General features: G+C 41.6%; 1 protein-coding gene across 1 annotated transcript in view; it reads right to left on the bottom strand.

Moving 5' to 3' along the window:
* Window positions 1–308: 308 nt before the first annotated feature.
* The window catches only part of LHFPL3 (LHFPL tetraspan subfamily member 3), a 154,098-nt gene continuing 126,409 nt past the window's right edge, over window positions 309–27,997 (bottom strand). The window contains exon 2 of the mRNA XM_040971368.1: window positions 309–595. Within this exon, the coding sequence (XP_040827302.1) occupies window positions 309–595 (287 nt within the window). The remainder of the gene's footprint in view (window positions 596–27,997) is intronic.

Genomic DNA, 27,997 nt, shown 5'->3' with positions numbered 1-27,997 from the left:
TAATAAAGGTATTTACAGATGAGCTGAGAGATTTACCAGGCCTTTTTTTTTTTTCAAGCAAATAGACCAAAAAAAAAAAAGAAAAGCAATAATAATAACCACAACAACAATAAAACCCATTTTAGCCATGAACTCATGAACTCCTGATGGGTAAGCCTGATATCAAAGAAGGAGGGAAGAAGAAAATGCAGCTAAAGCATGATAATGGATTCAGGGGGCCTTCAAAAAGACAAGGAAGTGGAAGGTGGGCAAAGTCTGTTGGTCCGGGCAGTCTAGAAAGGGCAGCAAATGAGAACCGCGGGGTCAATCTAAGTGTTAGGTGGGAAGGAGAGAGGGAACGTGGAGAAAGGAATCTTACCTTTGTTTTCTGCCTTCAGTTCCTCCGCCATCAAGCTGTCTTGTCGGTTCCCAAGCACAAACGCTAGAAACGAGAGGATAAGCGCATCCAAGATTCCAATAATAGCCAGAATGTACGCCCAGCGGACCGAACACGCTCCGAGCGTGTACTTGTCCGTCTTTTCTCCGCACATCCGTTTTACTTCGTCTGAATCCCAGCCGTCAGGGAAGATCATACAGCCGAGCACAAGGCAGGCAGCTGGAAGAGAGAACGCAAGGAGAAGTGAACAGATTGATTTTAGCAAAATAGTTCTGTTGCTTGTTGTATTCTTTCAAATTCCCCAGACCTCACCGTGACCCGTCCCAGAATGCGAAGTTAATGAGCATGCATGAGTGAGCGCGCCTTCCTGGTGAAGGTAGAGGCAAGTTCAATCCACTGCAGCGAAAAGGATCCTGGGAGTGCACTTTATAGCAAGCTCAAGCATCCTGAAGATGAGCCAAAAGAAAACCTTAAGAAATTGAAGTTCTGTATGTACTGATGGGAAAGTTCCCACTGTGAACAGGCTGTAAGGAATCCTAGCATGGCAGGACGACAATTCAAAGCTGGCTTTGAAGAACTGTGACAGCAGGCCGATAAGGGACTTGGGATAATAGGGGAAATATCACAGTGTATATCTTGACTTTGAATCACAGCAGAAATAATTTGATGTGGCTACCTTACCCCCATACACGAGAAAAGTTTCTTGAAGCTATGTTTAGGATGTGCAGTGTGGATTTTTTTTGTATTCTACTTCTCACTCCAAATCATTTTGTAAAAAGACTTAACCCAGCTCAATACCACAGAGCTTTTATGGAAAGTAAGAAACCTAAGAGAATTCTTACATTCTATTTCCCAGTATCAGTGTGGGAATCATATACAAATTTTTAATAGGAGCATGCAATCTTAAAAATTGAGAAAGAAGAGCAACTTTCATTGTATTTCCTGTGTTTAACTGAATTAATATGGGGGCAGATGATCATATTTTGGGGGGCTATATAGAGCTTTCTAAGCAGATGGGCTAATTCAGCAATTAATTATCCATTCACTCATTCATCCCTGCGCTTCTTCCAGATCTCCCACACGGGTGCAGGGCCTCTGCTGGTTTTTCAGACAGGAAGTTTAAAAGGAAGTGAAACTACCAGGTCTTGAGTCGGCGCTCCTATGGAAAGCTAACATAGCAGGCAGAGGCTTAATTCTCTATGCGGCAACACTTGCCACTGGAGCAATGTTAAAATCCGACTAAAACAGGATCAGGGTTGTGGGGTCCTTGTTAGGATTGCACAGAAAGGATTCTCCGGCTCCCTTTCAGGCAACAGGGCATTGCAGATATATTACAGGTTCTCCAGCCACTGCTTGGTGGTTTGTTCTTAATGGGAAAGACTTGATCCCTTAAAATTTATCTTGAAAATATAAATGGTTGCATAAAAAGATTTTGCAAGGTCTAACAGAAGTTTTATCTTCTGACAATGTGTTATCAAAATGTATATATATATATATATTTTTTCTTCCTATCCAAGCATCTATTTGGTAGCTTTGGTTTGTTTTTACAAAGAGAAAAGCTTCCAAACGTTAGCCTGTTTCCTTTAAGCTATTAAAACACTCCAGGCTTTGCTGGTTTCATTGGCAAGCTGTGACCATTATGTTCAGCACCAATGCTTCAGCGCAATAATAAATTCTGTCTTCTGGCTTCTATTACCCAGAACCTTATTTACCTGCACGGTTTTGATAACAACTGGAAGCTAACAGCTGCTCCTACTAAGAAATAGCTGAAAAATCTGAGGCTAATGTTTCAGTCAATGAAAGATTAGATAATATACCTCTTGGCTTTAGAATGAATCATTTCCAGGTCTTTACAAATTGATCATTCCTTATGAGACAGAGCTATCATTACAATAAACATTAGGGTATACATACACCGGAATATTTGATTAATTTGGAGACACTACTTCCTGATCACAGGGATAGTGGAGAATTCCTTCCAATTGGGCTATTATCCAGGAATGGGTTTCTTATTAGAATGTCACCTAGGAAATGACTAACTTCCTCGCATCTGTACACTCCTTCACTTTGGCAGCAAGTTTCCTGAAAGGATAGCCAAGAACATTCTGGAATGGTACAAAGGGATGACAGCTCACTTGCTGGAGGTCAGCAAAAAAAAAAAAAGGAAATGATGAGAAGAAACCCAATGCCTGACTTTATGGCACAGTCATACTCTGCTGCAGAGGATACAAAGGTGTCCTTGTTGATGGTGCACCGTGGCCTGCCATTTTAAGTGTGTTCCAAATGGCTAGGAGGCATTTACATTCTCCAAGGAAGCTCTGTGTGGAGGCTGGGGAAGCCGACAGTGGCGCCCTCTGAAACACCACACAAATGGCTTATAGTTCCCCAGAGCCGCTAATTGCACCAGCATTTTTCTTACTAAAGAGCTGAATGTAATCCCTGTGGAGGCAACATCTTTAGAAAAATCCACAAACCTTTGTAATTGGGTCTTTCTCCCAAAGAAAATGAACCAAGATGGAAAAAAAAAAAAAAAGCAACAGGGGGTCTATGGCCTGAGCTATTTCGACTTGCTGACATTACTGGTCCAACTATGCCTGTCGAGGCTTTTATGCTGTGAACTTTGCGAACTTGAGACTTTTTTTTTTTGAACAGGAAAGAAAAGGGAAAGTCATCCTTTTTAAAAGTCTAGGCACTGTTGCACAAAGAGAACGATAAATTGCCTTGTGTTGCTGAAGCACTCAAGGGGAACGTGGTGGGAAAAAAAAACAAAACAGGACGTGCATTTGTGGAACTCTGCAGAAGCGGTCAGGCTGTGCAAAGTGAACGTTCACGCGGGGGTAGGCACTCTAAGGACCCGGCAAGAGAGATGCAAAACCATCCCTGCCATCTCTTCATCAGTGCATGGCTGACAAACTGTTGCCCTGACAGTGGTACCTCTGGGAAAGGTACCTGGTTTCATGCCTCAGCTGACTTCTGGAAATGGAGTTATCTTAAGACGACAGAGAACAGGGAATACTGTGGCGTCGAATGTAGCACAGAATTGTGTCCTGGCAAATGTTGGTGTTAAGCCCAAAATGATTCTATGAATATTTAACTGATAATGATAACACAAATGATTTACATCTCTTGGAAAGGGTCGGGGGAGGAATGGAAGAGGGCTGGAATTTGATCTAGTTGGCTAGGATACCCACGGCTCACGTGGGAGTGCTTGGGTGTGATTCCCAGCTCGGGCTCCTGATTCCCGCGCCTGCTGTTGTAAAGCATCTGAGACGACGGTGATGATTCAAGTCATTGAGTTCCTGACACTCCTGGGGAGACCTGGATGGAGTTCAAGTTCCTAGCTTCAGCCTGACCCACTTCTGGTTGTTGCAGACATTTTATGGGGAGTCAATCAGTGGCTAGAAACCCTCCCTGCCTCTCAAATACATAAAACATAAAGAAGAAAAGTGGGAGGAAGAGAAAACAGAAGCAAATATTGGGCTCTCAAAAGAGAAAAGTTAGACAGTCATGTCTAGTGACACGAAAAGGCTCTCTCTTTTGCTGGAAACTCACCCCCGCTTTGTCTGAGTGAAGGGAGCTGTGTGAGATTCCTGTGTGCTGAGTCAGCCCTGAAAACCCAGCTTAGGGTTCTAAGTGGACTATTAGGAGCCCACCCACAGCTGCATGGGTGGGCTACAGAGTCAAGTGCAGAAGCCTCTTTTACCAAATATGATTTCAGACAAAAGGAGACATAGTTATAAAACACCACCTACCCATTTGCCCAAAGTTTGAGGGTGAACAGCTGAATATGAGAGAAATCAGAACTTCCATAGAATTTTTTGGCATGTGTCATGGCTCTAGTCATGTTCCTCAAAGTCTTGATAGTGGTTTAATGAATAACACACATCATTCTAATAGCTAATGGCTGTTGAACACTTACTATGTGTATGGAACACGCTCTGTGGATTTTTACCTCGTTTAATTCTCCAACAAAGGAAAGAGAAACCCAAGAACACTTCTCTGTGACTCCTGAATCCTTTCCACCAAAAGGATGTTTTTCATCCACTACCCAGCCTCTTATCTCATTCCCGATGTTTCTCCAAGGGCGTTTGGATGAGTACTTTAAAGCATGCATGGGGCACAGGAACTGGAAACACCCTCCAAAACGCTTCTGGCGTTATCTTCCTGTTTGTCCACACTGGCAGGCATGGGATCTACTTCCTGGTGTTGCACCTGTTGCATCAGGCCATTGTCACCAGGACTGGAACTCAAGGTGTATAGAGATGGACTCTTTTTTGTTTTTTTCATCTGTATCATTATCCCCTGACTATAAGTAATGAATATGCCTACAAAATAATTTTAGAATATTGGTGACAGTGGCCAGCATCGTAGCACAGTAGTTCAACCCATAATTTGTGATGCTGGCTTCACATGTAAGAGTGTCTGTTTGAATCCTGGATAATTGCACTCCAGCTCCCTGCACTTGGGATAGGAGCAGGTGATGATCCGAGTGTCTGAGTCTTTCCCATCCATGTGGGAAGTCCAGACGGGGTTCCAAGCTTCTGGTTTGAGTCTGGCACAGACCTTGCTGTTGCAACCCATTTAGAGAATGAACCAGTAGATGGAAGATTCTCTCCTCTCTCTCTCTTTCTGCCTTTCAAATAAATAAGTAAACACACAAATGAATAAGTCTTTTTAAAAAGGAGAATATTGTTTATAGTATTAAAAAGATTTATAGAATTTTCATGTTGCTTATTGTTATTATTACACATTTTTCTTTGAATGTAAGCACTACTACTAATATTACTCAAAAGCTTGACTTATTTAAGTATAAATATTGCTTTTGTTTATAGTAAAACTTTACCTAATTAGAATATCATTTTGTATGCAATGCCAGGAATGTTAGATTATTTATAATTTCAAAATCTGTGGAGTGGAAATTAATGAGATTTTGTTATATAAAAAATATATACATATAGTAGGCTATATCTGATATGTTTGGTTTTGGTATACATTTCACAAGCAAAGTCATCCTCACCCTTTTCCTTGGCCTGCTATTTTAAGTTGGCTATGTGTTGGATATTTTTCTATGTTTTTTAAAATGATATATTACTTTGAATATTTTATTTTCATAATATAATATATGGGTTTCAAGAAGTTTTAGAACGAAAATAAATTTGCATTTTCATTTCATTTTACATGAACTTTTTGAAGTTCTCGTCTGTGTACCTTTCAGCACCTTGGACAGGACTTGACATGCTGTACATTCTGGATAAGAAAATCGTCATGCCAACTGTTCAGGTCGATTCTGCTCTTCCTCAGTGTCTTCTCCTTTGCCAGTCCCCTCAGCCCTCAGAGGTTTAAGGTCAAGGTTACATGAACTCTGAGAGACTGATTTATGGCATCTGAAACAAAGAACTGCTAAAGGGCAAGACAATTGTGACAAATTGTTCCAGTTCTTTTCCCCTGTATTGCTTCCTTCTCTTCTTATCAAACTTTCCTTAACATTTTTTTTAGGCTGTCACATTGTTTTTGCACCACCTTTAAAAATTATTTCAGGCTTTCAAAAGCAAGTAATTTAAGATGGGTTAGCCTGTGGCCAGTCTCTGCTAAGATCTTCCAGTAGCTTACGTATTTATCGAGGATGCTGCTGCTTTAGAATGAAGAGCTATCCCTGCAGACACTGGCTTGGAACATGCAGTAGACATCAAAAGAGCATAGGACAAAAACCAGGTCAAGAGGGGAGAAGGAGTCAGCATGCTAAATGTGCTGTCAAAAGATTTTCACACATCTTTTAACTTTAAATTCTAACAGCAGAAGTCAGAAATCTATAGATAAAACTTTGACCAGTATGACATTTGGAGGACAATGGCTGAACAAGACAATGCTCTCCCTTCACCAGAAAGAGATTTAACTCGGTCTTCACTTGGTAGCAGAATACCCAGAAGGTGATTTTTTTTTAAAATTGTAAATTTGGCTTTTGGAGTGGTCCCAGACAGGGCATAGGGAAGCATGGGTTATCTTTCTTTGTTGGTGTATGAAACTATTATGATTTGTTCGGACTAGGGTGTGCTGATAAAATGATAGCACTGTGATGCTCTGAAAAACATCTTAAAATCTGAGACTCTGCTTCTGTGGATTACTGGCACAATCTGCTAGTTAGAAATATTTAAGAATGTGGTAGGGTGGTATACACATTCCAATATATTTCAATATTCCAATAAGTTTCTGCTGTTGTCGTAATTAATGATCACAACCCCAATGAAGAAAATGTGTTGTTTTAAGTCATGGGGGTTGTTTGTGTCCTGGACGCTTCACTTTCCATTCAACTCCCTGCCTGTGCCTGGGAAAGCAGCGAGGATGGCTCAAGTCCTTGGATCCCTGTGCCCATGTAGGAAACCCTGAGGAGGCTCCTGGCTCTTGACTTTGGATCAACTCAGATCTGGTCATTGTAGACATTTGGGAGTAGCTGCAAGATCTCTGTCTGCCTCTCTTTTTTATGTAAATCTAAGTCTGTCTCACAAATAAAAATAAATAAATCTTTAAAAAAAAAGTATGAGTTGGGGGCCTTCTTGTTACAGGTCTCATTCTACAGCTTGGCCACATTTTGCAGTGGATATTGAGTTGAGCTTATCTTTGAAATCCTTAGCTACTGGCTATTCCTAAAAGATACTTGGTAGAAGGCTAGTCTGGCTAGTTTTGGCTTTTGTTGAGCCATTGAAATGGCAACAAGAACGATGATCTCGATAGCATCATTTCCTGCTGAGGCTGTCACCAAAAGCTGTGTGACTCCATTATCTCTCCAACGTTTGCCCTCTGAAAAATAAGGGTTCACATGGGTCGTGTTCCCTTATTTCTCAGTATTGTCACACACAACCTAAGGGTGCAACCGTGCCACCTCTACTTCTGTTCTGATGAAGCAAGAATGCGTTGTTAAGTTCTGATGTAAATGCTAATACCTGGGATGCATCATGGGTCTTATATGTAGAGCATAACATCTCAAATATTACATATTTTTCTCATGCTAACCGTGCCCATCCGTGGATGTCAGTGGCATCTTTTCATTTTTATACAAAAGCTAGAGTAATTATTTTGGCATTCTAGATTCTACGATTTTCACTGGGACTGGTAGGTTCAACAAATGTCGAAGAAAATAAAATTATTGTCAGGGAAACTGGTGAAACTAGTAGTGCATTCATTTTCCTAAAATGCTCTGATGCTGCACAAATAATAGCTAATATTTATTTAGAAATTAATTATGTGCCAGACACTTCTCTAAGTATCTCATATGAATTGTCTCATTTAAACCTCATTATAATCATTTGACATGGTTACTCTCATTAAACTCATTTTAAAGAAAACAAAGTGAGAATGGAGAGCTTGAGCAACTTGCCAAATGTCACAAATAGTAAATGAGATGCCAGGTTTAAAACCTTGTGTACTCCGGCTGTTATTCTTTCTTTAAAGCTTTATTTAAAAGTCACAGAGTTACAGAGAGAAAGACGTGAGGGGCAGACAGAGGAAGAAATCTTGAGTCTGCTGATTCACTTTCCAAACAGTTGTAACAGCCAGGGCTGGGCCAGGCCAAAGCCAGGAGCCTGGAACCCCACGTGGGTCTTCTACAATGGGTGTAGTGCTGAGTGCTTGGGTTATCTTCAACCGATTTTTCCAGCACCCTAGCAGCAGCTAGATTGGAAGTGAAGCAGCCAGGACCTGAACCAATGTTCAAAAAGGGAAGCTGACATCCTCAAACTGCAGTTCAACGTGCTGCTCCACAGCAGCACTGGCACCTCTTATTTCTCAAGCATTATTCAATGAGGGTTTTAAGTTTGACTACTTAAGGAAAATACAAGGTTTTTCTCTAACATTAAAATGAGGAGAAAGGAGTAGAGTCACCTAGCAACTGATGGGACTTCTGAGACAAAAGGCTGGTCTGTGACTTTATTACAGTCAAGAATTCACAGTCAAGACAGGCTGAAAACAAATGCAAAATTGGACTTGATGAACACATATTTGTATTGCAGTGTATGGTTAGGGGCCTATTACTGGGAAACGGTCTTCTTTTGCAACAATACCAGAGTGCCTGCACACATTAAGAAATGGACCAACTTATCTCACAGTATTGGCATTCCAAGTTTTCAAAATGGCATTTCTAGAAATAACTTGCAGGCAAATCCCCAGTAAACTAAAATGCTGGAACATCATCGATTTTTGTCTTTGTTTTTGTTGCTGCACTTTTGAGCAATACATTCCCAGCTAAGCGAGCTCTTGTCTCCAGTTGATGAGAATCTTAGCTGGTGCTGTTTTTTTCTGCTACGTCCAGACATAAAGCCATGTTATATATCCTTGGCAAATAGCCTCTGCCCCAGGCACCTGTTACTCATGCCCCAGGTCTGGAGTGGCAGGGATTAAGATAAATCTAATTCTTTCTCTCAAGGGACTTGTGGTCTAAAAAGGCACCTAATTTACCTGTTCTAATGATTAACTTTACTGAGATGCAGGTAACCGAATATGAAATCTTAAACCTCCAACTTGTGCAGTGGAATCCGAACATCTATTTCAAGGAAAAGCTGCACATTTTTAAGTCCCAACTCATTATTATTTTACTTAGACACAGAGTTGGGAGGGAATTAGGGCGCAAGGGATTTGCAGTTGGGGAAAGGAAGAATTGGCGCCCATATGGGATCCTGGTGTGTTGAAGGCAAGGACCTTAACCACTACACTATCGCGCCGGGCAACAAAAATTATTTATTCTTATTGCAAAGTCAGATATACAGAGAGGAGGAGAGACAGAGAGGAAGATTTTCCATCCATTGATTCACCTCCCAAGTGGCCGAAGCCGGAACTTGGAGCTTCATCTGGGTCTCCCACATGAGTGCAAGGTCCCAAGGCTTTGGGTCATCCTCAACTGCTTTCCCAGGAAAGTGGGGCCGCTGATTAGAACCGAAACCCATAAGGACTTAAGCCACTAGGCTACTGTGCCGGCCACCTATCTGTTCTTCTTTTATGCAACACCTTCTTGTAATGTATGTAGAATTGTCAGTTCCTTTTTTTTTTTTCTTTAGGAAGAGTTTCTGGTCATTCACATACACTTGGTGGAGAGTTCAGCACAGTTTTGATAACTCAGAATGGAGCCATGACATACAGAAAAAGGAAGCTGCTGGGGGGAACTAGGAAAGGCACGGATCTGCAACATGTACAGCTTGCCCTGAGCTCTGAGCAGGGCATCTCTCAGGAAGGTGATACACTTGAAAGTAGCACAAGTTTTTGAAGTTACATTTGAAATATGGTTATTGTAGATTTGTCTTCCCAGGATATAGTTGCAATATTCTAAATTATCCTCATCTATAGAATAAGATCAGTGCATTCTTGTGGTTGCTACAAGGTCTTGATTTTTGCAGGTCAAACTTAGCCAGAAGCTTCCATACCTGGAAAGAGGTCTTTATTTATGTCGGAATGATATAGTCCTAAATTTGACAAAACATGGTTTCCAGTACATCTGTTGGTTAGGAAACCTGAACTTTTGTCTCTTACTTGACTAAGCACCTGAGTTCTAGGAGATGAGCTTTGGGGTAATTTCAGCCTAACGGACCATGAATCCAGGTCTGCATTCATCTGTCACAGGCCTAGGTATTTATTGGGAATGACTTGAGGTGGTTTGGATATGGTTGAGTGATGATGGAATTACTTTTCTGGCACATCCAGGGTCTTTAATGTGTGGTGTCAAATGTAATATGAAGATCTGAATCTTGGTTGTTTTCTTATCATCATTCAGTGAGGGACCACAGTGTTGGTCAGTATCAGACACAGGTTTAGCCGGGCATTGGATCTTGTAGACAGCACCTCCTTCTCTTTCCTTGGAATGTGTCAATTGTAGCAACTCACGTTCAACAATATTTTAAAAAAGCAATATCGCTATTAATGAGAATTTTGGCCTGGCTTGTTAATATGGAATGATGTCAATATCAACAATGATTATTGAAATGTTTGAGACGTTCGGTTGCGACATTGTTTCAATGATTGACCAATGAAGACCTCTGTTCCATCGGTGAGATAATTAAAAAGCAGGCTGTCATAAGGTATTTTATAAATATGTCCCACCATCCTGAAAAATGAGAACCTCTTGAGAACTGCCCTAGTGAATAGTTAATACCTGAAACTGTTACTCCATTAATGCTGGAAGCTCTGCCACTTTAGAGTGGTAGTTAGATGTACATCATCAAACAATGCAATCTTTATTGAACTTTCCCTCAACATGAGGTCAAAATCAACACTGTATATGACAGTTGTATGTGCAACCTGGATGGCCAGACATTTGAGAATACTGCTCATTTGTCCTGACTTGTCTAGCTTTGACAATGGAGGAGCCAGTAACACTATTATCTGATAGTCCTCTGTCATTGGTCAGGCTAAGACACTATGTGTTAAGGTCTTTTTAAGAGGCCTTATTTTTACTATGATTTCTACCAGGTTCACCTGCCAGTGGCAAAACTGGCTGGCAGGTTTTTTTTTTTTTAACTTTACAAGTAAACACACACTTTACCCTCTTCTATTTCATTTCTTTAAACTTTCCCATGTTTATCTATTCTTCCATTTGTCAATTGTCCATATTAGACCCAGTACTATGTGATTTCAGTGTTCTTATTTAATCCTCAAAACAACCTTGCAAGTAGAGACTAGCCAGGGCTTACAAATGAAGAGATTTGAAGCTAAAAATTCAAATCGTCTTGCAAGGGCATATGCATTTATGAAGTAGAGGTGGGAGTGTATGAACCCAAGTGTGTGTGTGTGTGTGTGTGTGTGTGTGTGTGTGTGTGTGCGCACGCGCTTTCAATGACAGCCTATTGCTTTGCTACCTGGGATTTGGCACAGTTTCCAGACCTTCTGCTTATTGCTTGTTGCCCTTGTTTATCTAAGCCAGATACATGCTATATTTAGTAGATTTATTGCAATTGCTTGTAGGTCCCTTGGGTAGGTGGTAATTTTCCTCTGGACACTTTCCATTCCTCCTTGTCACCTTATTTCATCAGCATGGACCTTGCCCAACAGAAGCATTGCATAAATCATCCAGCTGGGGAATACCCGCATGCACAGCCCTCTGGTTTCTTTCTTGAAGCAGTTTCACAGTTCTGTATACTCACTGGGATGTTTGCTTCTGTTCAGCAGCATTTTGTATGAGTTCATTTCTCTTATCAGAATACTGAGGTTCCCGAAAAATAGGGACCTGACAGATAAGGCGGTATCTTCTTGGTAAGGCTCCCATGTGTCTGTCTTCGTTTTTCATTGCCTTGCATTTTGGTGACACAGTTCTGGTTTTATGTGGATGGCGCTCATCTCTTGAAATAACGCTAAATGAAAGTGCTTGTTTCATTCCTCTATTTCATTAAGATGCTGACAAACTATTTTTCTTTGTGGGGCGTAATTCCATTAGTACAAGTTTAATCATGTCAATTTTTTAACTCTCTTGAGGTCATATCTACAAATCTTTATGAAAATTTCTGTTTAAAAGATTCATTTATTTCATTGGAAAGGCAGATTTACAGAGAGAAGAGAAAGAGAGAAAGATCTTCCATCCACTGGTTCAGTCTCTAAACGGCTGCAACAGCTAGAGCTGAAATGATCCAAAGCCAGGAGCTTCTTCTGGGTTTCCCACGCAGATACAGGATCCCAAGAACTTGAGCCATCTTCCATTTCTTTCCCAGGCCACAAGCAGGGAGCTGGATGGGAAGTGGAGCAGCTGGGATATGAACTAGTGCCCATATGGGATACTGGAGGTTGGAAGAAGCTCCTGATTCCTGGCTTCAGATCAACTTAGCTCCAGCCGATGTGGCCACTTGGAGAGTGAATCAGCGGACTCAAGATCTTTCTCTCCATTTCTCCTTTCTATAAATCTACCTTTCCAATAAAAATAAATAAATCTTTTAAAAAAAGTAATCCTGCAATTTTCTCAACAATGGACCAAAAGGATTAAGTTCCACCATTAAATAGACATGTCTTTTCACAAATATCAGAAAGAAACTTGTTCTCTTAATAACAACAGCCTATAAAAAAGTCAACTTCCCCAAATTGATGATGGCCTTAGTATGAATAAATATTTATAAAGGTCAAATTCCGCTTATTTCATAATAGTAAATATTGTATGTGTGTCAGTTCCTGCACATTATAAGGACATGGAATTTTGATGGCTGTTTTCTTTTTCTATAAAAATCGCTTGGTGATATTTATAAAGAATCAAATAATGTGAATTGGGAGTTAGCAGGCTAATTCTCTGCCTGTAAGAGCTGGCATCCCATACATATACTGGTTTGTGACCTGGCTGCTCAAATTCTGACCCAGCTCCTCGCTTATGGCCTGGGAAAGCAGTGGAGAATGGCCCAAGACCTTGTGCCCTTGCGCTGAAATGTGAAGACCAGGAAGAAGTCTCTGGCTCCTGACTTCAGCTCAGCTCAGTTCCAGCTGTTGCAGCCATTTTGGGAGTGAACCAGTGGATGGAAAATTTATTTCTCTGTCTCTTTTTCTATTTCTATAAAATCTGCCTATCAAAAAAAACCCCTTAAAGAATGCAAATTAAAGTAACTTTCACTATATTGTCCATCAAACAGTAAAAACTCTAACATACACACACCCCTACAGCTTAGAATCAATTGTTCCATACTCAGATTCATAGCTGGATTGCTTTGGGGACTATGAATTGGTGCAATGTTTCTGGAAGCAGATACGATATATCAGAGCTATGGTTCAAATACCCTGTGACTCAGTAAATCCATTTTTGTAGGGGAACCAATGCACAGACATTTTTTTTCATCCTTAGGAAAAGACTTGCAAGAAGAAAGCTCATCAATATGATGAAAATAGTAAATAAACTTGGAATCTGCATATCCTTCCAATTAGGGTGGTTATATTTTGATGGAGTCAGAAAAGAGAAGAATAAAATAAATCTAATGATTTTAAAATTAAATAATCTGGGAAAGCATTCAGGTAACCATAGAATTCAAGTGACACAGTTTACCAGTAGAGTTTCATTTTTCCTTAAAGTAAGACTGGGAAGAAAGACAGCAATGTTTGTAATGGTTGTTCTGTTTCCTAACTTCTGTCTAGTGAGCACTTGCCAAGCAGTTACAGCAGCAGGTGCCAGCACCCCATATGGGTACTGGTTCATGTCCTGACTGCTCCACATCCTGATTCAGCTCCCTAAAGATGGCCTGGGAACGCAGCAGAGGATGGCTCAAGTCCTTCCTCCATCCATATGAAAGACCTGGAAGAAGCTCCTGACTCCCAGCTTGGAATCAGCTCAGTTCTAGCCATTGCAGCCTGTTGAGGGCATGGACCAGAAAATGGAAGATCTCTCTTTCTGTGTCTCTACCTCTCTCCCTGTAACTTTGACTTTCAGGTAAAATAAGGAAGCATTAAAAAACTGGGCCCAGTGAGATAGCCTAGTGGCTAAAGTCCTTGCCTTGCTCTCACCGGGATCCCATTCTAATCCCACTGGGCCTATTTCCCATCCAGCTCCCTGCTTGTGGTCTGGCAAAGCAGTCCAGGATGGTCCAAAGCCTTGGAACCCTGCACCTATGTTGTGGGAGACCTGGAAGAAGTTCCTGGCTCCTGGCTTCAAATAGGATCAGCTCCTGTCATTGCGGCCATTTGGGGAGCGAATCAGTGGATGGAAGATCTTCCTCTGTCTGTCCTCCTCTCTGTATATCTGACTTTGCAAAAAACAAAAACAAAAAACTAAATAAATCTTAAAAACAAAACCCCCAAAAGTGTCAGGCACAAAATTATGATTACAGTCTAAGAAAATTCCAAGAAACAAGGGGGAAAATGTATCTCCAATATGACACTTGGCTGAGTGTCAGAATGTTAGCTGTGTTCACGTTAAGTACGGCTTGACCTTCACCTATCTGACCACAACACAATAAACTAATAGAAGACCAATTAATCTTGATAACAGTGGGAGACATTTCACATGTATTTTGGGCATAGGCTTCAAGAAGTGGAATCTAATTCTTTCGATCTATCATAGAATGGACTTAAATGAAATATGGGTGTAAGACATAAGACATTAAGACTGTAGGTTCTCTGTCTCTTTCTGTCTCTCTCTCTTCAGGCAGAGGAGAGCAAGCCAACTGGCCCTGGAATGAGCCACGCAGTCCTGTGGAGAAGCCTGCTGTTTAAGGCCTCTGCTTCTATCATCAGCCAGTGAGGATTAGAGATTTCTGTATTGGAAACGGATCCTTCATTTACTGGCTCATGGTAAGCCTTCAGATGGACAGCTAGCCTGGCTGGAGTTTTGGCAAAATCTCACAAGAGATTGTGACTCAGGAATACTCCTCTAAGCCCACATCAAAATTTCTTGCCTTCAGAAATTATGTGTGTGACACATGTTTTCACGTGTGATGTTTCGGATTCATTGATCACACAACAATGGATAATTAATACAATGTCCAATTAAGACTTACAGAATTACTTGCAGCAAATTTTCTTTTATTTTTTTGTTTACTGTGGAAGAAGACATTTAGATTTCAGTTCAAGTTTCCTGGAGCTCTGTCAGACGAATGTGAACAAAAAGAAAAAACAGTCTAACAACAAAATGAAAACGTCATGTTATTTTTAAAAAGTCAGAAACTTGTAAAACTGATGGCCACAATAACGCCCATGTTCCAATGCAGAGTTAATTGCAATGTAATGAAGGCCTAATTGAAAATTTTATTATAGCCATATAATTATATCTAAATGCTTCTGCCATAATTTCATTATTTTTAAAACATTATTCTCCCATTAGAGTATAATAGTTACATTACCCTAAGTGCTATGAAATTTAATAATCCTGGTTAAGAGAAATTAAGCATTGTGCCTTTCTCTTCTGGTGAGGAAAATAGTGGGTCCTTTTGGAAGCTTTTAAGCATGTTAAGTTTGAGCAGAAGAAAATAGCTCTTAGAGATCCAACTATGAAACAAATAGCAAGAAAGGGTTAGGATTCTTTCCCCCATTTTCCTTTTAAGTGTTCACCATGGGCTAGTTCTTTGCATATGACTCCCATGGTCAACACATGAAGACAGAGATAAACCTATTTAACAAGCAACCTTTTCTAAAGAGATGCTGTTAATCTCCCATGGGACTTAGGGTCTGACCTTTAACATTCAGACAATATGCACCCACTCCAGAATGCTCTCTTTTTTAAGCCAGGAACAAGTAGAGGTCTTGAATGACAAATTTTATGACCACATCCAAATAAAAATTGAGAACAAACCCTACATTGTGAAATGAGAGCTGTCTATGGTTTATCTTGCTTCTGGTCAAGGCCCAAACTGCACATATCTATGAATTCTACACATTGGCATTTGAAAATAGACTTCAATTTCTGCTAATAAACCAAGGAAGATATTAAATTCAGAGAGGCAGACAGTCTCACAAGATCAGTATGCCTCAGAACCACCTGCTACATACAGGTCACCCAACCTTTATTATCCTGATCGAGTTTTTTTTTTTTTTTTTTGCCTTTAGATTTAATTGCGGTGTCATTGGAAGCAGAGGACCCACCATGAATTAAATAACTAGATGAGCATAAAAGCGATGTGGCAAGTTACAAAGCAAGTTTACAGTGTGCCTGAATAACAGCTGTGGCCTTCTACACTTCTCAGCCCCATGTGCTGCACTCTGAATCTTGAAGTGTATCAAGCTCAGCCTCAGACAACTTGTTCTCGCCGCCTCCTCGGTCTTCAAAATCACGCTGCATCCGGGAGGCTACTCAGGCTAAACACTTAGGAAGCAGCTGAGATTTCTCTTCTTCACACCTCACCACCGCACCCCACCTCCATCCCTCCGCAATGCCTGTTGCCTCAGAAGACACCCTTGATTTTGTTGTTATCCTTATCTCCTCTGTTGTTGCCGGGCCACCCCACCTTGCTATTGCCTCCCAAATGCTTTCTCTGCCTGCTCCACCATTTCCCCACACAGTACGCAGAACGTCAATTTAAAGTCACATGATGTTCCCCTTTGTTCAAAGCTTCCACGAGCATCATATCTCACTCAGATCAAAGACCCGAGTGTTCAGAGTGACAAGGAGGCCTTACACGACCTGCTTCAGCAGCTGCTCTCTGCTCTCACCTTGGCTAAACTGCTCCGGCCACTCCAAAGACTCTTTTGAAGATATTAAGTTCCTCCCTCTGCTTCATGATGTTTGCACCTGCTGCTTTTGCTCCTAGAAAACTCTACTCTTAGATTTCTGCTTGGCAGGTGCCACTTCTTCCCTCTGTCCCAATGTTTTCTTCTTTACGAAATATGCAGCCCACCCCTCACTGGGATTCCTTCCTTCTCTGCTGTTTTTCTCCAAAGGGCTTATTAGCACCGGACATAGTACATACTTAGTTTGAAAATGTACTTACTGCCTGCCTTTTCACACCAAAACGTTTTCCTCATGAAGGTAGGTGTTTCCTGCTATGCTACACTACTTGCAATAGTTTCCCCAAAATACAGTTAATGTTTGTTTAGTGAATACTTTTTTATTCTCCGGTGTACATCTCAGCTCTTCCATACCATTTTCTTTGGAAATTTTCCTGGTTCTTGTATTGATTGATAAGAATTATTTTTTATTTTGAATATGTTGCTCTTTTTGGAAACACTTTCTCCTCAATTTGATATTCATTAAAATTCTGTCTATGTTGTAGGAAGTTGAGAAATGCTAAAAATTTTATGTAGTCAAGTGGATTGATCTCCTCCCAACCTCCGCAGACCACTCCATGGTTCTTATGCCTTACATATTTCTGGACACATTGCTTATTGAATCAAACAATCACATACATTTTCTTGTGGAGTGTCTTAGAGTTTTGAACTTTTAAACCCATCTGGGATTCTCTTTGGCTGTGTGGGGTCATTGACAACAACACCCTGGCGTAGGAGAAGGAAGTGGCTAGAGCAGAGTGAAGAAATCAGAGGCTCCAGAGCACATGACTGATTTTGCAATGACAAAGAGCTTATTCAGATAATTTCCTAATCTTATAGGAAGCCAAAGATGTCCCAGTCTGCACTGCTGAGACTCTCCCAGCATGAAGCTGATCCTGGAAAGGGCCCAGGATGGGCGCAAAGGCCTTACTAAAGTGTGGCGCATATCTCATCAGTCCACTCTCCTAGTGGACCTGAGTGGTCCTGTGGATGGCCTCTTTAGGAACCTGGTTTCTTCCTTTAGGAAATGGAACAAGGACTATGTCCTGTTGGGTTCTGTAATTGGGCAACAGCAATCACACAGACACGCACCCAACAGAGTCGCTAAGGGCACTGCTCTTTCATTTTAACCTCAGGTCCAACAGTAACTTTAACCTTAAGGCAGAAATGGTTTGTCTTCACTGTTCTCTTTCCTTGAGCTCTTGCCATGCGTGCAGGATGCCTCGGTTTTGACTCGTCAGAACCACAGCTTTCTAGGGACGCTGTCTCTACGACAAGTGCAACACTCACAGTGTCGAATAGACAGTTGTGCCTTTCTACCGAGTTCACCTTGGCAGGACCGGGGCCCAGCTGTTCCACACATGAACATCTGTTTCCCCACAGAGTGACAAAACTCACTCCACACCCCCAAGTCTAATGCCTACTGCATCCAGAAAACACCTGAAAAGCATCGTCTCTGGCTCCTTTCCATGTTGTGCCTGTGGCACAGGTGTAAAGACGAACAGTAACCACTAGTCAGAAGCCTCCCTGTGTGTCACCCCCCTGTGCATGCAACAGCCAACACACAACCAGTGCCTCTCCAAAGTGCATTAAAGCAAATAATGATATTCTGGTTTAGGGAGTTTTTTTTTTTTTTTAAAAACAACTCATCAAAAAAAAATAAATGCTAACCTAGTGTTTCCTAAGCAGTTCAAATTTTGTCTGGCTATTTATTCCACCATGCCTATCCTACAGAACCATTTTCGTGTTCTCTTGAGTGCTTTAAAAAACTTAAATTCTGGTTTTGTTTGGGTTTCAAGCCATCCCCAGCCTTTTAAACATATAAAGAGTACCAGGACCTGGACAGCAGGCTGTGAACGTTCCAGGTGGTCTGCCATGTGTCCTAATGGGATTTGTACACAGATGTCAATTCGTCAGTGGAGGAGATAAAGCTGCAGGGGATAGTCACCAGGTGTTAAGGGACAACACGGGGGTTTTATTTTATTCAGATTAGAAATAAAGAGCAGTTCTTGGGAGAAGCATGTTGAGCAGTGGTCACAGGTTGTGCTTGACTGTCTGGGTAGAGAAAAAGAATCAGCGACCATGAGAGCTCAGTGGCTTACAGGAATGGGACAACAATATGAAGCCATTCCTGGGGCCAGCCCAGCTGGCAGGGGAGGAAGGGATCACAGGTGAAGCACTGAAGGGATCCCATGAGGATTTAAGGTGACCCAGCCAGATGCCCTTCCATCAGATCCACAAATGTCAAGGATAGGTTCAACTGTGAATTAAAAATCAAGGTTCAGCTGTATAAAGGAGTCTAGCATACTGGGAAATGAAGATGCATTGCAGTATTTATCTCCACTCCAGGAAGACTCCTAATGGAACAGTTAAATATACCTTGACAGCATGATATTAGATTTTCCACCTATGCCTATTCACCTACAATGCCATGTAGCACTTCAATAACAGAATAATAAAGGATTATACTACTACAATAATATGGGGGGAGGAATGGTGAGAGGGGAAAATGCAGAGGGGTGGAAAGGAGGCTGAACTGTATAAAGAACTGTAATAGAACTGTATCAAGAAAAATAAGAACAGCAAGTATCTGTGTATATATATATATATATGTATATATATTTGCATATTTCATGTGCAAAAAAAGAAACAAAGTAAAGATTTAGGATTGAGACACCCTATTGCACTCTAGTAGAGGAAAAACAAACATTTGAGTCTCCAGTAAGTGTTGGGCAGACCTGCCATCTTGGGATGCGAAATTCCTCACCAACTTTCCTTTTGCTATTTTCCAACAGTTGACCTTGAAGAGATGATTCATTTCTCCCAAGGCTTGGTTTCATGTCATTTGGCTCTGAAGGCTTCTAATCTTCTTTCAAGCACCTACTAAGAACACTCTCTGTGCCAGGAGCTGACAATTGCCACCATGAACTTGGCTCTGGACTAAATCCTCAAGAAACCCCCAGCTGAGGAGGAGGGTATGTCTGCTTAGCAGACAGATGCTAGAAGATGGTCAATGTAGTTAAAAGGGAGAGGATTATACAGGCCCAAGATCAATGATCCAGGATGCTACTAAAAATACTTGACATGCCGGTCACATGGTACCAGTGAGGCAGAAGGAATGCAGTGATGAAAATCCAAACTTCTGACCCAGCAGTTTGTCCCTTCCTGCTCTCTGTATCTGGCTGAGTGCCAGTCATGCCTACATCTATCCTGATGCGTAGGAAAATTGCATAAGCAACCACTGCAGTGTCCCAACCCCCAAGGCACTTGGCGATTAAATAAGGAAAAAGGAAAAGTTCTTCAAAAGGAACAAATGTTCTCCCACTTGCTTGTACCAACATCGACTTCCTATTTCCGTGACTGTCTATACAAATAAAGGGGAAGGATACTTATTGTATAAGAAACACAGAGGCATTCGTTTTAGCAGAGAAAGAAAAATTTAAACACTGATCTCCCAACTAAATTATCAGATTAGTATAATAGTACCTTGCTGGGTTGCTGTTAGGACTAAATTGAAAAATGAGTAGGAGAGAGATGTTTCGGTGCTCTGCATTTAGGAAAAGACCTGAGTAAAACAGTGACTATCAATGTCTTTAAAAAGACAGGTAGGGATCACATCCTAATATTTGCATGGGCACCTATCTGGGGTCTGAAGTCTCCCATGCAGCTGATAGGGACCCAGTCATTTGAGCCATCACTGTGTCCTTCCAGAGTCTGTAAGGGCAGGAAGCTGGGATTAAAAGCAAGAGTGGGGCACTGAATCCTGGTTGCCCACTATGCAACGCAGACATCCTAACTGCTGGGTCCAAGGTGTCTTCCCAAGAACTCTTTAATTGTTAATTACAAATATGGCATGTCAGTCTTAGTACTATTTATCCTGTGCTGTTGTGACAAGTTCAATGCTGTGCACTAAATGGATAACAAATATTAGTGATGTCAGTAATTGATCCCATTATGGAGGTTTTACAGCAAGACTCACTAATCCGAACACAAGTTCATCACCCAGACAACATTGATCTTGCCGGGGGAGCTCATCTAAATTACAGGTGTAAGTGCCCAGGAGGATAGATGTAGCTCCTGGGATATGAGCCTTGAAAAGCCACATCTATAAAGTGACAGCAGTGGTCCATGGCATGTGATATTTAATGCAGGCAAGCAGTGTGGAAGTGATTTATGATGAAAAGAATGTGGGCATAGCCACCATAAAACATCGTGATGCATTTATTTGTAACAGGTACCATGCAAATCAATTGAGAACTTCTCCCTATGAAAATGGGTAATTGTAGGAGGGGCTGTGTGGTTGAGAATTGGCCCTTTGGAAAGGCTTCATAAAAATAATTTAAAAGCAGTAACGAGCTATTTCGAGTGTGTTCGTTAAATAGAGGTTGAAAAAGTAAAGTAGACCTGCAACAAGTCTAAAGTTAGTGCTTCTATGCCCAGGCGGAGCTCTCTGAGTAGAAGTGAGAAGAGAGGAGTGGTATGAGAAATCACCGTCTCACACGCTTTGGTTCAGGCCATCTTCTCTGCTAAGGAAGAGACTGTGACACCTGCCACCAATCTAGGCACCAGAAAAAGTCAGAATAAAGCTGGGTAACGTTTTCCCTTACCCACAAGCCCACTAGAGACAGATCACTATTTCTCTATGCATGCAAACTCACCTTTGAGCAGAGATGAAACAGATTGAAGGTTTCATTAAAACGAAATCACTGTCTTTCAGGCGACCAGTGAGCAATTTGACTTAGAGTGTCTATTATGGGGTTTTAAGCGTTGGACGTTAACTTAGGTCTTGAATTAATTGCTTTGTAACTACACCAAGCATGCTTTAGGTGCACGGAAGGGTCAGTGTTACTGTGGAAACTACAGCTTAGAAGTTTCTGGATTTTTTATTTTTAATTAAAGGGCATTTCAATATGGATGTATCTTTTCATTGAATGGATGATTATATTTAGAGCCTGGCTTTTAAATCTCTGAACCATGATGTTGTTCAGAAGGAGAGTGAATTAAGAGAACTTTGGGAGCAAAGATAGGTTCCATCAATAATAACCATCTCTAATAGTCTTTTTCCCTTGCAAGCTGGATGAATTTTTGTTTGTTTATTTGTTCACTGTTTGCTTCATTCAGCCAAAACTCCACCATGTAGCTATACAGCACAGATGGTACTCTGAGAGCTGAGTGTAGACTTACAGACCTAATGAGGCACATGGTTAGAAAGTTGACCCTGAAACCATGACAATTTGACTATAGCTCCCTTCATTTATTAATGGAGTAACCTTGGGTAAGTTATTGAAGGTCACTGTGCTTGCTGTTTCCATCTGCAACATGGAAATTAATAATAGTTGCCCACATCATTGGCTCCTGGGGAGGATTAATTGAGATAACCTATGACAATGCCTGGACCAGGAAAGCACATCATGAACACCAATAAATTTTTTATTATCTATAAAATGATTCACTTCACACATTCCAGCAGAACTGAACCATAAACTCCATCCCCAAGGTATATCCTACTCCCAAAGTCATTGGTGTCTTTATGTTACCAGGGATATCCATGTATGTAGGTTTACCAATTACTTTTCCTTGTCTTCATCTCGTAACACAAAATTACTGTTTTCTCTCCTCTCCACCAAGGAAACCAGAACCAAAGCATAAGAATGCAGGCAGTTTCACTACCTGATTTAATTGCCTGCTATTCAGAGGAAAATCATATGTGAGGGTATTCTATGGTCCTCTCTCACAATGGTCAATGAAAATGGCCCAGCTCAGTTTGATAATGATATTGCTAGGGCCTTGTAACTCTTGGAGTGGGGGGAAAGGGCTCTAAGAAAGAGGATGTATTGGTGGAATAAGAGGGAGCCATCTTCTATCCTTTCAGTAGAGTGACTCTTGGGAACTTAGTTGCTATGTGTAGCTTACAATCACCTCTTCTGTTGTGTCTGCCACCTCATGGGTACCTGCACCTCCTTCCATGCCATCTTAGTGCTGCCCGTGCTCCATTAGATAACACTGCACTTAATCTCTAAACCTGCCTAGTATCCATGCTCACAAATGCCAATTCTGATGCATCCACCCATAAGGAAGTTTGTGGTTCTACTATCATGATAATATAAACGTGACATTGGCCAGCAAGTAGCAGCCCTGATTTGAAGATGGAAGTTCATATGGTTAGGTACACCATATGTGGAGGTGTGCAGCATCTACTTTCAGGGAAAGCAGTATAGGATCATAAAAATAGGCTGAGACAAAGCAGTGTATGATGGGTAAGTAGGCCCCTTTGGGAAAATTATTTGACCTCAATGCATAATACACAATGAATTGAACACTGTTATGAGGCCAAATGTGGAAGTTTTTTGAAAAACAAAAATAAAAAACCCAGGAATAAGCTATGCAAATGTAGCTATTAATATCATCTTCAAGGCAAAGATGTAAGTCTTGAAGGATGATTTAATTGACATTGAATAGAGAGTAAACCTATTTCTTAATGCCTTTGCAACACAACAGCAGGTGAGGAGGAAGTTCACTTTGGGTTGTTTATATAGCAACTTTCTAACCCACTCTGACACATAAATCACGCACCTTCTGCTAAATTTGCACCCAGTTGATAGAAATAGACAACTTGGCATAGTGGAAGCAGGCAGCATGGCATGACTAATATTCTCCCCTGCATCGACTAAGGGGGAAAAAAATCCATTATTTGTCCAAGCTAAGACTGATTGGGAAGAGCTCCCGGGATGGAAGTGGAGATAGGCAACACTAGGCTGGTTGTGCTGACAAAGCAGATGGAAAAGTGATCAGTTGCTGTACATCAGCTTCAATTAAACAGAAGGAGGAACTGTAGGGAATAGGAAAGAGAAGCAAAAGATCCATCTGAGACTGCGCAACCATCCAGAAGCTAGAGCCAGGCAGTCCCTTCTCCAGGGACAATGGGCTCTTAATTCCACACTAGGCAGAGACTACGTCTAACCCTGTCACTTCAGGATTAATGTTGCTTTGCTCAGAAAACAGTGTCTGTGACTAAGCTGAACTAAGGATAGTCATATTTCTGATAATCATCCATCTTTCTCTTGGGCTTCATGTCTGATGTGTTGAGAAGCAGCACATATCACACAGCCTTCCTCCATTCAATTCAACTGCTTGTTAAGAGCATTGCACTAGAGTACCCAGCTCAATGGCTTTGATTTTTTTTTCTGTTGAAAAAGTGGCCTTTTTTGGTCTCAGGACATTCACTTCTCCTCTTAATATTGTTAATTTCCCCATCCTTCTGTGAATTTACAGCATCAGAAGTATCCGGAAGAAAGCATGTGGCTATACTGTGTGTTACAGAAGAAGGTACATAGGAGTCTGTGTCCTGCTGGGGCAAGTCTGGACTTTTCTGCTGTGAAGGAGATATCCCCAAATGGCTAAAAGTGATGATGGTAAAGATCCTGGCTCTATAACCAGACACCATGTTTCAGAGGCATCGCCTACGTTCCAGACACCGGAAGGGGCCTTTGGTACATGCGATGGAGCCTGTCACAGAGAAGCTGACAATCTGTGTGAGGCCAAAGACAGGTGAAGAACTGGCCATCTTCAAGATGGCACATACACCAAGCCATCAGAGTAAGCCAAAGATGCCTCCAACTAGGAGAGGACGGTGTTCTCTGTCTACCTGGATCTGACCTTGAAGGTTGAACAGCATTTCAGGCAGAGAGGGGAGGAAGGATTCTACTCACGGGAAGGCCATGTACAAAGGAACAGCACGGTGTGAATGTGTGATGTGCCAGGAGACCTAATGCTGCAGGCTGTGAGCCTCACCTAACCTGCATCTGCTCGGAGGAATCTGAATTTGCAAACTAGGGGATCCAACCCAAGGAGGTGACGTCTCCGTAAGAACTCAGGGTCCTGAAGAGATGACCTCTGTAGGGATTCTGGGCACTTCACAGATGATCTTTGCTGATTTCACAGTCCTCACTGGGTAGCAAAAGGATGAGGTCAGCGCTTTTTCAAAGTTGGTCAGGAGTGCAAAAAAATATATGTGTATAAGATTGGGAAAGATATCTCTCCTGGCTCTGTCTTCTTGAGCTACCTGGAAATACACTTTATATTTTAAAAGAGCCAGAACTTAGAATTTATGCATGTAGACATATATATTTAATGGTGCATAAAATGCTGTATGGATATTATTTGACCAAGTCAGCATTAAATAGGAAGCAAGTCTAACTGCAAGGCAGCAAGAAATTTGAAAGTGCTCTATAATTTTACATAAAATCATGTATTATTTTCTTCCATTGAGTGCTTTATGATTTAATATTGTAGTTCTCTATTTTGTTTCTGCCAAGGCTTCACATTAAAAATAAACATACTAGTATCTGGAAAAGTACTTGATTAACTATTTGCCTCAAGTAATCACTTTCTTCTAATAAGTTAGCAGCTAAATGAAAAAAATTTTATTTAATTATTCAAATTGTTGGGCATTAACTGTTGTTGGCCTATGAAGTTGTGACAGGGAGGTTTATAGTAGGTTTGGAAGGAAGTCTAGAGAAGGAATAGGCAGAGAAAAAAGTGTGGGTGAGAATGACGCAAAGAGGAAGGGGAGGGAGAGAGAAAGGGAGGAAGGAAGAGACGGAGAGAGGGAGGGAGGAAGAGAGAAACAGAGAGAGGCCAGTACTGGATGTGGAGTCAAACATTATTCACATTCAGGCACCTTTAGGTACTAGCAAAATAATTACTTGTATATTCCTCTGGATCTTCAGTAAAATGAGAATATTTTTGTCTTCCCTGCAGAATTTCTATGAGGATTCAATCTCTGAAAATAAAATTGGTAGCTATGAAAATTAGTCATCGGCATCTCCGATAGAAACTTTTTAAAAACCCAGATTTTAATCCTCAGAATGAATTTCAACCCATGACTTGCTGCCTAAAGAATTAAATGTAAACTTGGCCTTTCCAGAACCATTAGTCACACATGGCTTAGAACAGTTGACAGTGTTGATGGGCAGGCTTACCAAAGCCCGTCTTTAGAAACAGAATTTCTTTCAGTAGCATTTTATTGAGTCTGAATTCTTCCAGAACAAGTCGTGCAAATTGCTTCTGGTCTTAAAACATACTGAGTTGGAATATTTCTTGATAATGGAATTTAAAAACTTACATATTTGTTTAAGTCGTGACAGAGGAAGAGAGTATGGGATTTTCCATTCCATAATGATTGGGGCTGAACTGGGGCCAAAGCTGGAACTTAGGATGTAATCCAACTTTCCCACATGAGTTTCAAGGACTCAAGTACTCAAAGCATCGCCTGTTATTTCACAGGGTATTCTTTTGCAGACACTGTACTGGAGAATGCAATTAAGGCTTAGATTCAGGCACTCAGATATGGAATGTGGGCATGTTAAGACTAGACTAAATGGTGCTCAGTGTGGTAGCCTAGTGAATAAAGGCCTCACCTTGCATATGCCGGGATCCCGTATGGGAACCAGTTCATGCCCCGGCTGCTCCACTTTCCATCTAGCTTCTTTCTTGTGGCCTGGGGAAGCAGTAAAGGATGGCCCATAGTCTTGGGACCCTGCATGTGCACTGGAGACCAGAGGAAGGTCTTGGTTCCTGGCTTGGGAAACCTGAAAGAAGCTCCTGGATCATGGCTTTGGATCAGCTTGGCTTCAGCTGTTGCTGGAGAAGTGAATCAGTGAACAGCAGATTTTTCTCTCTGTCTCTTCTCCTCTCTGCAAATTTGCCTTTTCAGTATAAATAAATAATTTTTTTAAAAAAAGACCAGATCAGATGCCTACCCCAGTGATGGAATAGTTTGATGCTTAAAAGCCACTTGCAGCAAGGAACTCATAATATCAATTAATATGCATGTAAGAGAGCTCAGCATGTATTATCCTCTGGTAGATTATGCAAGACCAAAAATAACTGGAAAGGAGTATGAGCCATCAAAATCAGTCAGTGCTCCTAGAAATACCCTTCAAAAAAGACCCAGAGAAGCCAGGACAGTGCTGACTCACAGCCATGCCTTTCAGTTCTCCTTCATGGGATGGGAAGCCACTGGACTGAGCCAGCAGCAGACACTGATATAGGAGAGGAGAGGGAAGAGGACTCCTTCATGCTTTCTGAAAGGTGAGGGGGTGGGCTTCGGACAGTGCTCAGCCTGAGAAGAGCCTGCACAGAGACCCTCCAAAGCGTTTGCTCCCAAGATTACTGGGGATCATCCTCCTTCTGGCAGGCTTTCTACTTCCACCTCCCCGAGACTTCTGTGGGATTCCCTGAGCTCAAGGGCTATAAGCCAGTCTGGATAAATAGCTCCTGATTACAAGACTACTTGGAGTTATGTTTAATTTTACTTTAAGGACATTCTAAGTGCTCATGTGGGCATCTTTACATAGTCTGCACTTTTATTTAGAAATTTAGTTTTGAAAAAGTTTTACTTTATTGAAGAGAGAGAAGGGGAAGGGAAGAGAAAAAAGAGGAGAGGGAAGGAGAGCAGAGGAGAGGAGGGGCGGGAAGAAGAGACCAGGGAGAGGGAAGGGAAGGGAATGAATTTCCCATCTGTGTTCCACATCGAGGGCCGTGCAAGGTTAAGCTAGGAGGTTGCCACTCAACCAGGGTCTCCTACTTAGGAGGCAGGAAACCAAATGTTCAGCACCATTTGTTGCCTTCCCAAGCAGGGAGCTGGAATAGCTGGGACTAGAACCAACATTCCAATGTGGGATGTGAGTGTCCCAAGCTGAGAATGGAACCTCCACTAATCTCCCAAAGAAATTACCTTTGAGCCTGTGTCTGGAAATTTCCTTTGACTCAATGAGTCTAGACCTGAAATCAAAGGCCAGAAAGGAAGCTTTATGCATCAGAATATTTCAGTAGCAAGGATGCCAATACTGTATCATTTTATTTTATTTTAGATTTTTTTATTTGAAAGGCGGATTTATACAGAGAACAAAAGACAGAGAGAGAGAGAGAGAGGAGAGAGAAAGAGAGAAATCTTCCACCTGCTGGCTCAGTTTCCAAATGGCCAGAGCTGAGCTGAACTGAAGCCAGGAGTTCCTCCCAGGTCTTCCATATGGGTGCAGGAACTTAGGGACCCTGTTAGCAGGGTCTTTCTGTTAGCACAAAGCTGGATGGGAAGTGGAGAAGCAGGGACATGGACCATATGGGATGCTAGTGCTTAGCAGCAGCAGATTAGCCGATTGAGCCATCGTGCAGGCACCGATACCATATTGTTCAGACCCAGTGGCAGGAACCAGTGTCGTGTCACAACAGGGTAGACTGCTGCTTGGTATGCCACATCCCATACTGGAGTGTCAGTTCAATTTCCCTTTGTTCTGGTTCCAGTCCAGCTCCCTGCTCATGTGCCTGGGAAGGTAGCAGACAACAGCCCAGCTGCTTGACCTCCTGCTGTCATGCGAGATATCTGGCTCCTGGCTGTTACACTCATTAAGCAAGTGAGCCAGCAAATGGAAGATACCATTTTTTTCTGTCTTTTCCCTTCTCCATCTCTTACTCTGTTGATTT

The sequence above is a fragment of the Ochotona curzoniae genome, unplaced genomic scaffold (assembly GCF_017591425.1).
Source record: "Ochotona curzoniae isolate NIBS_2020 unplaced genomic scaffold, NIBS_Ocur_1.0 contig_21, whole genome shotgun sequence".
Classification (NCBI taxonomy): Eukaryota; Metazoa; Chordata; class Mammalia; order Lagomorpha; family Ochotonidae; genus Ochotona; species Ochotona curzoniae.
The sequence above is the reverse complement of the archived record's forward strand: the minus strand, read 5'-3'. Positions and strand labels throughout refer to the sequence as shown.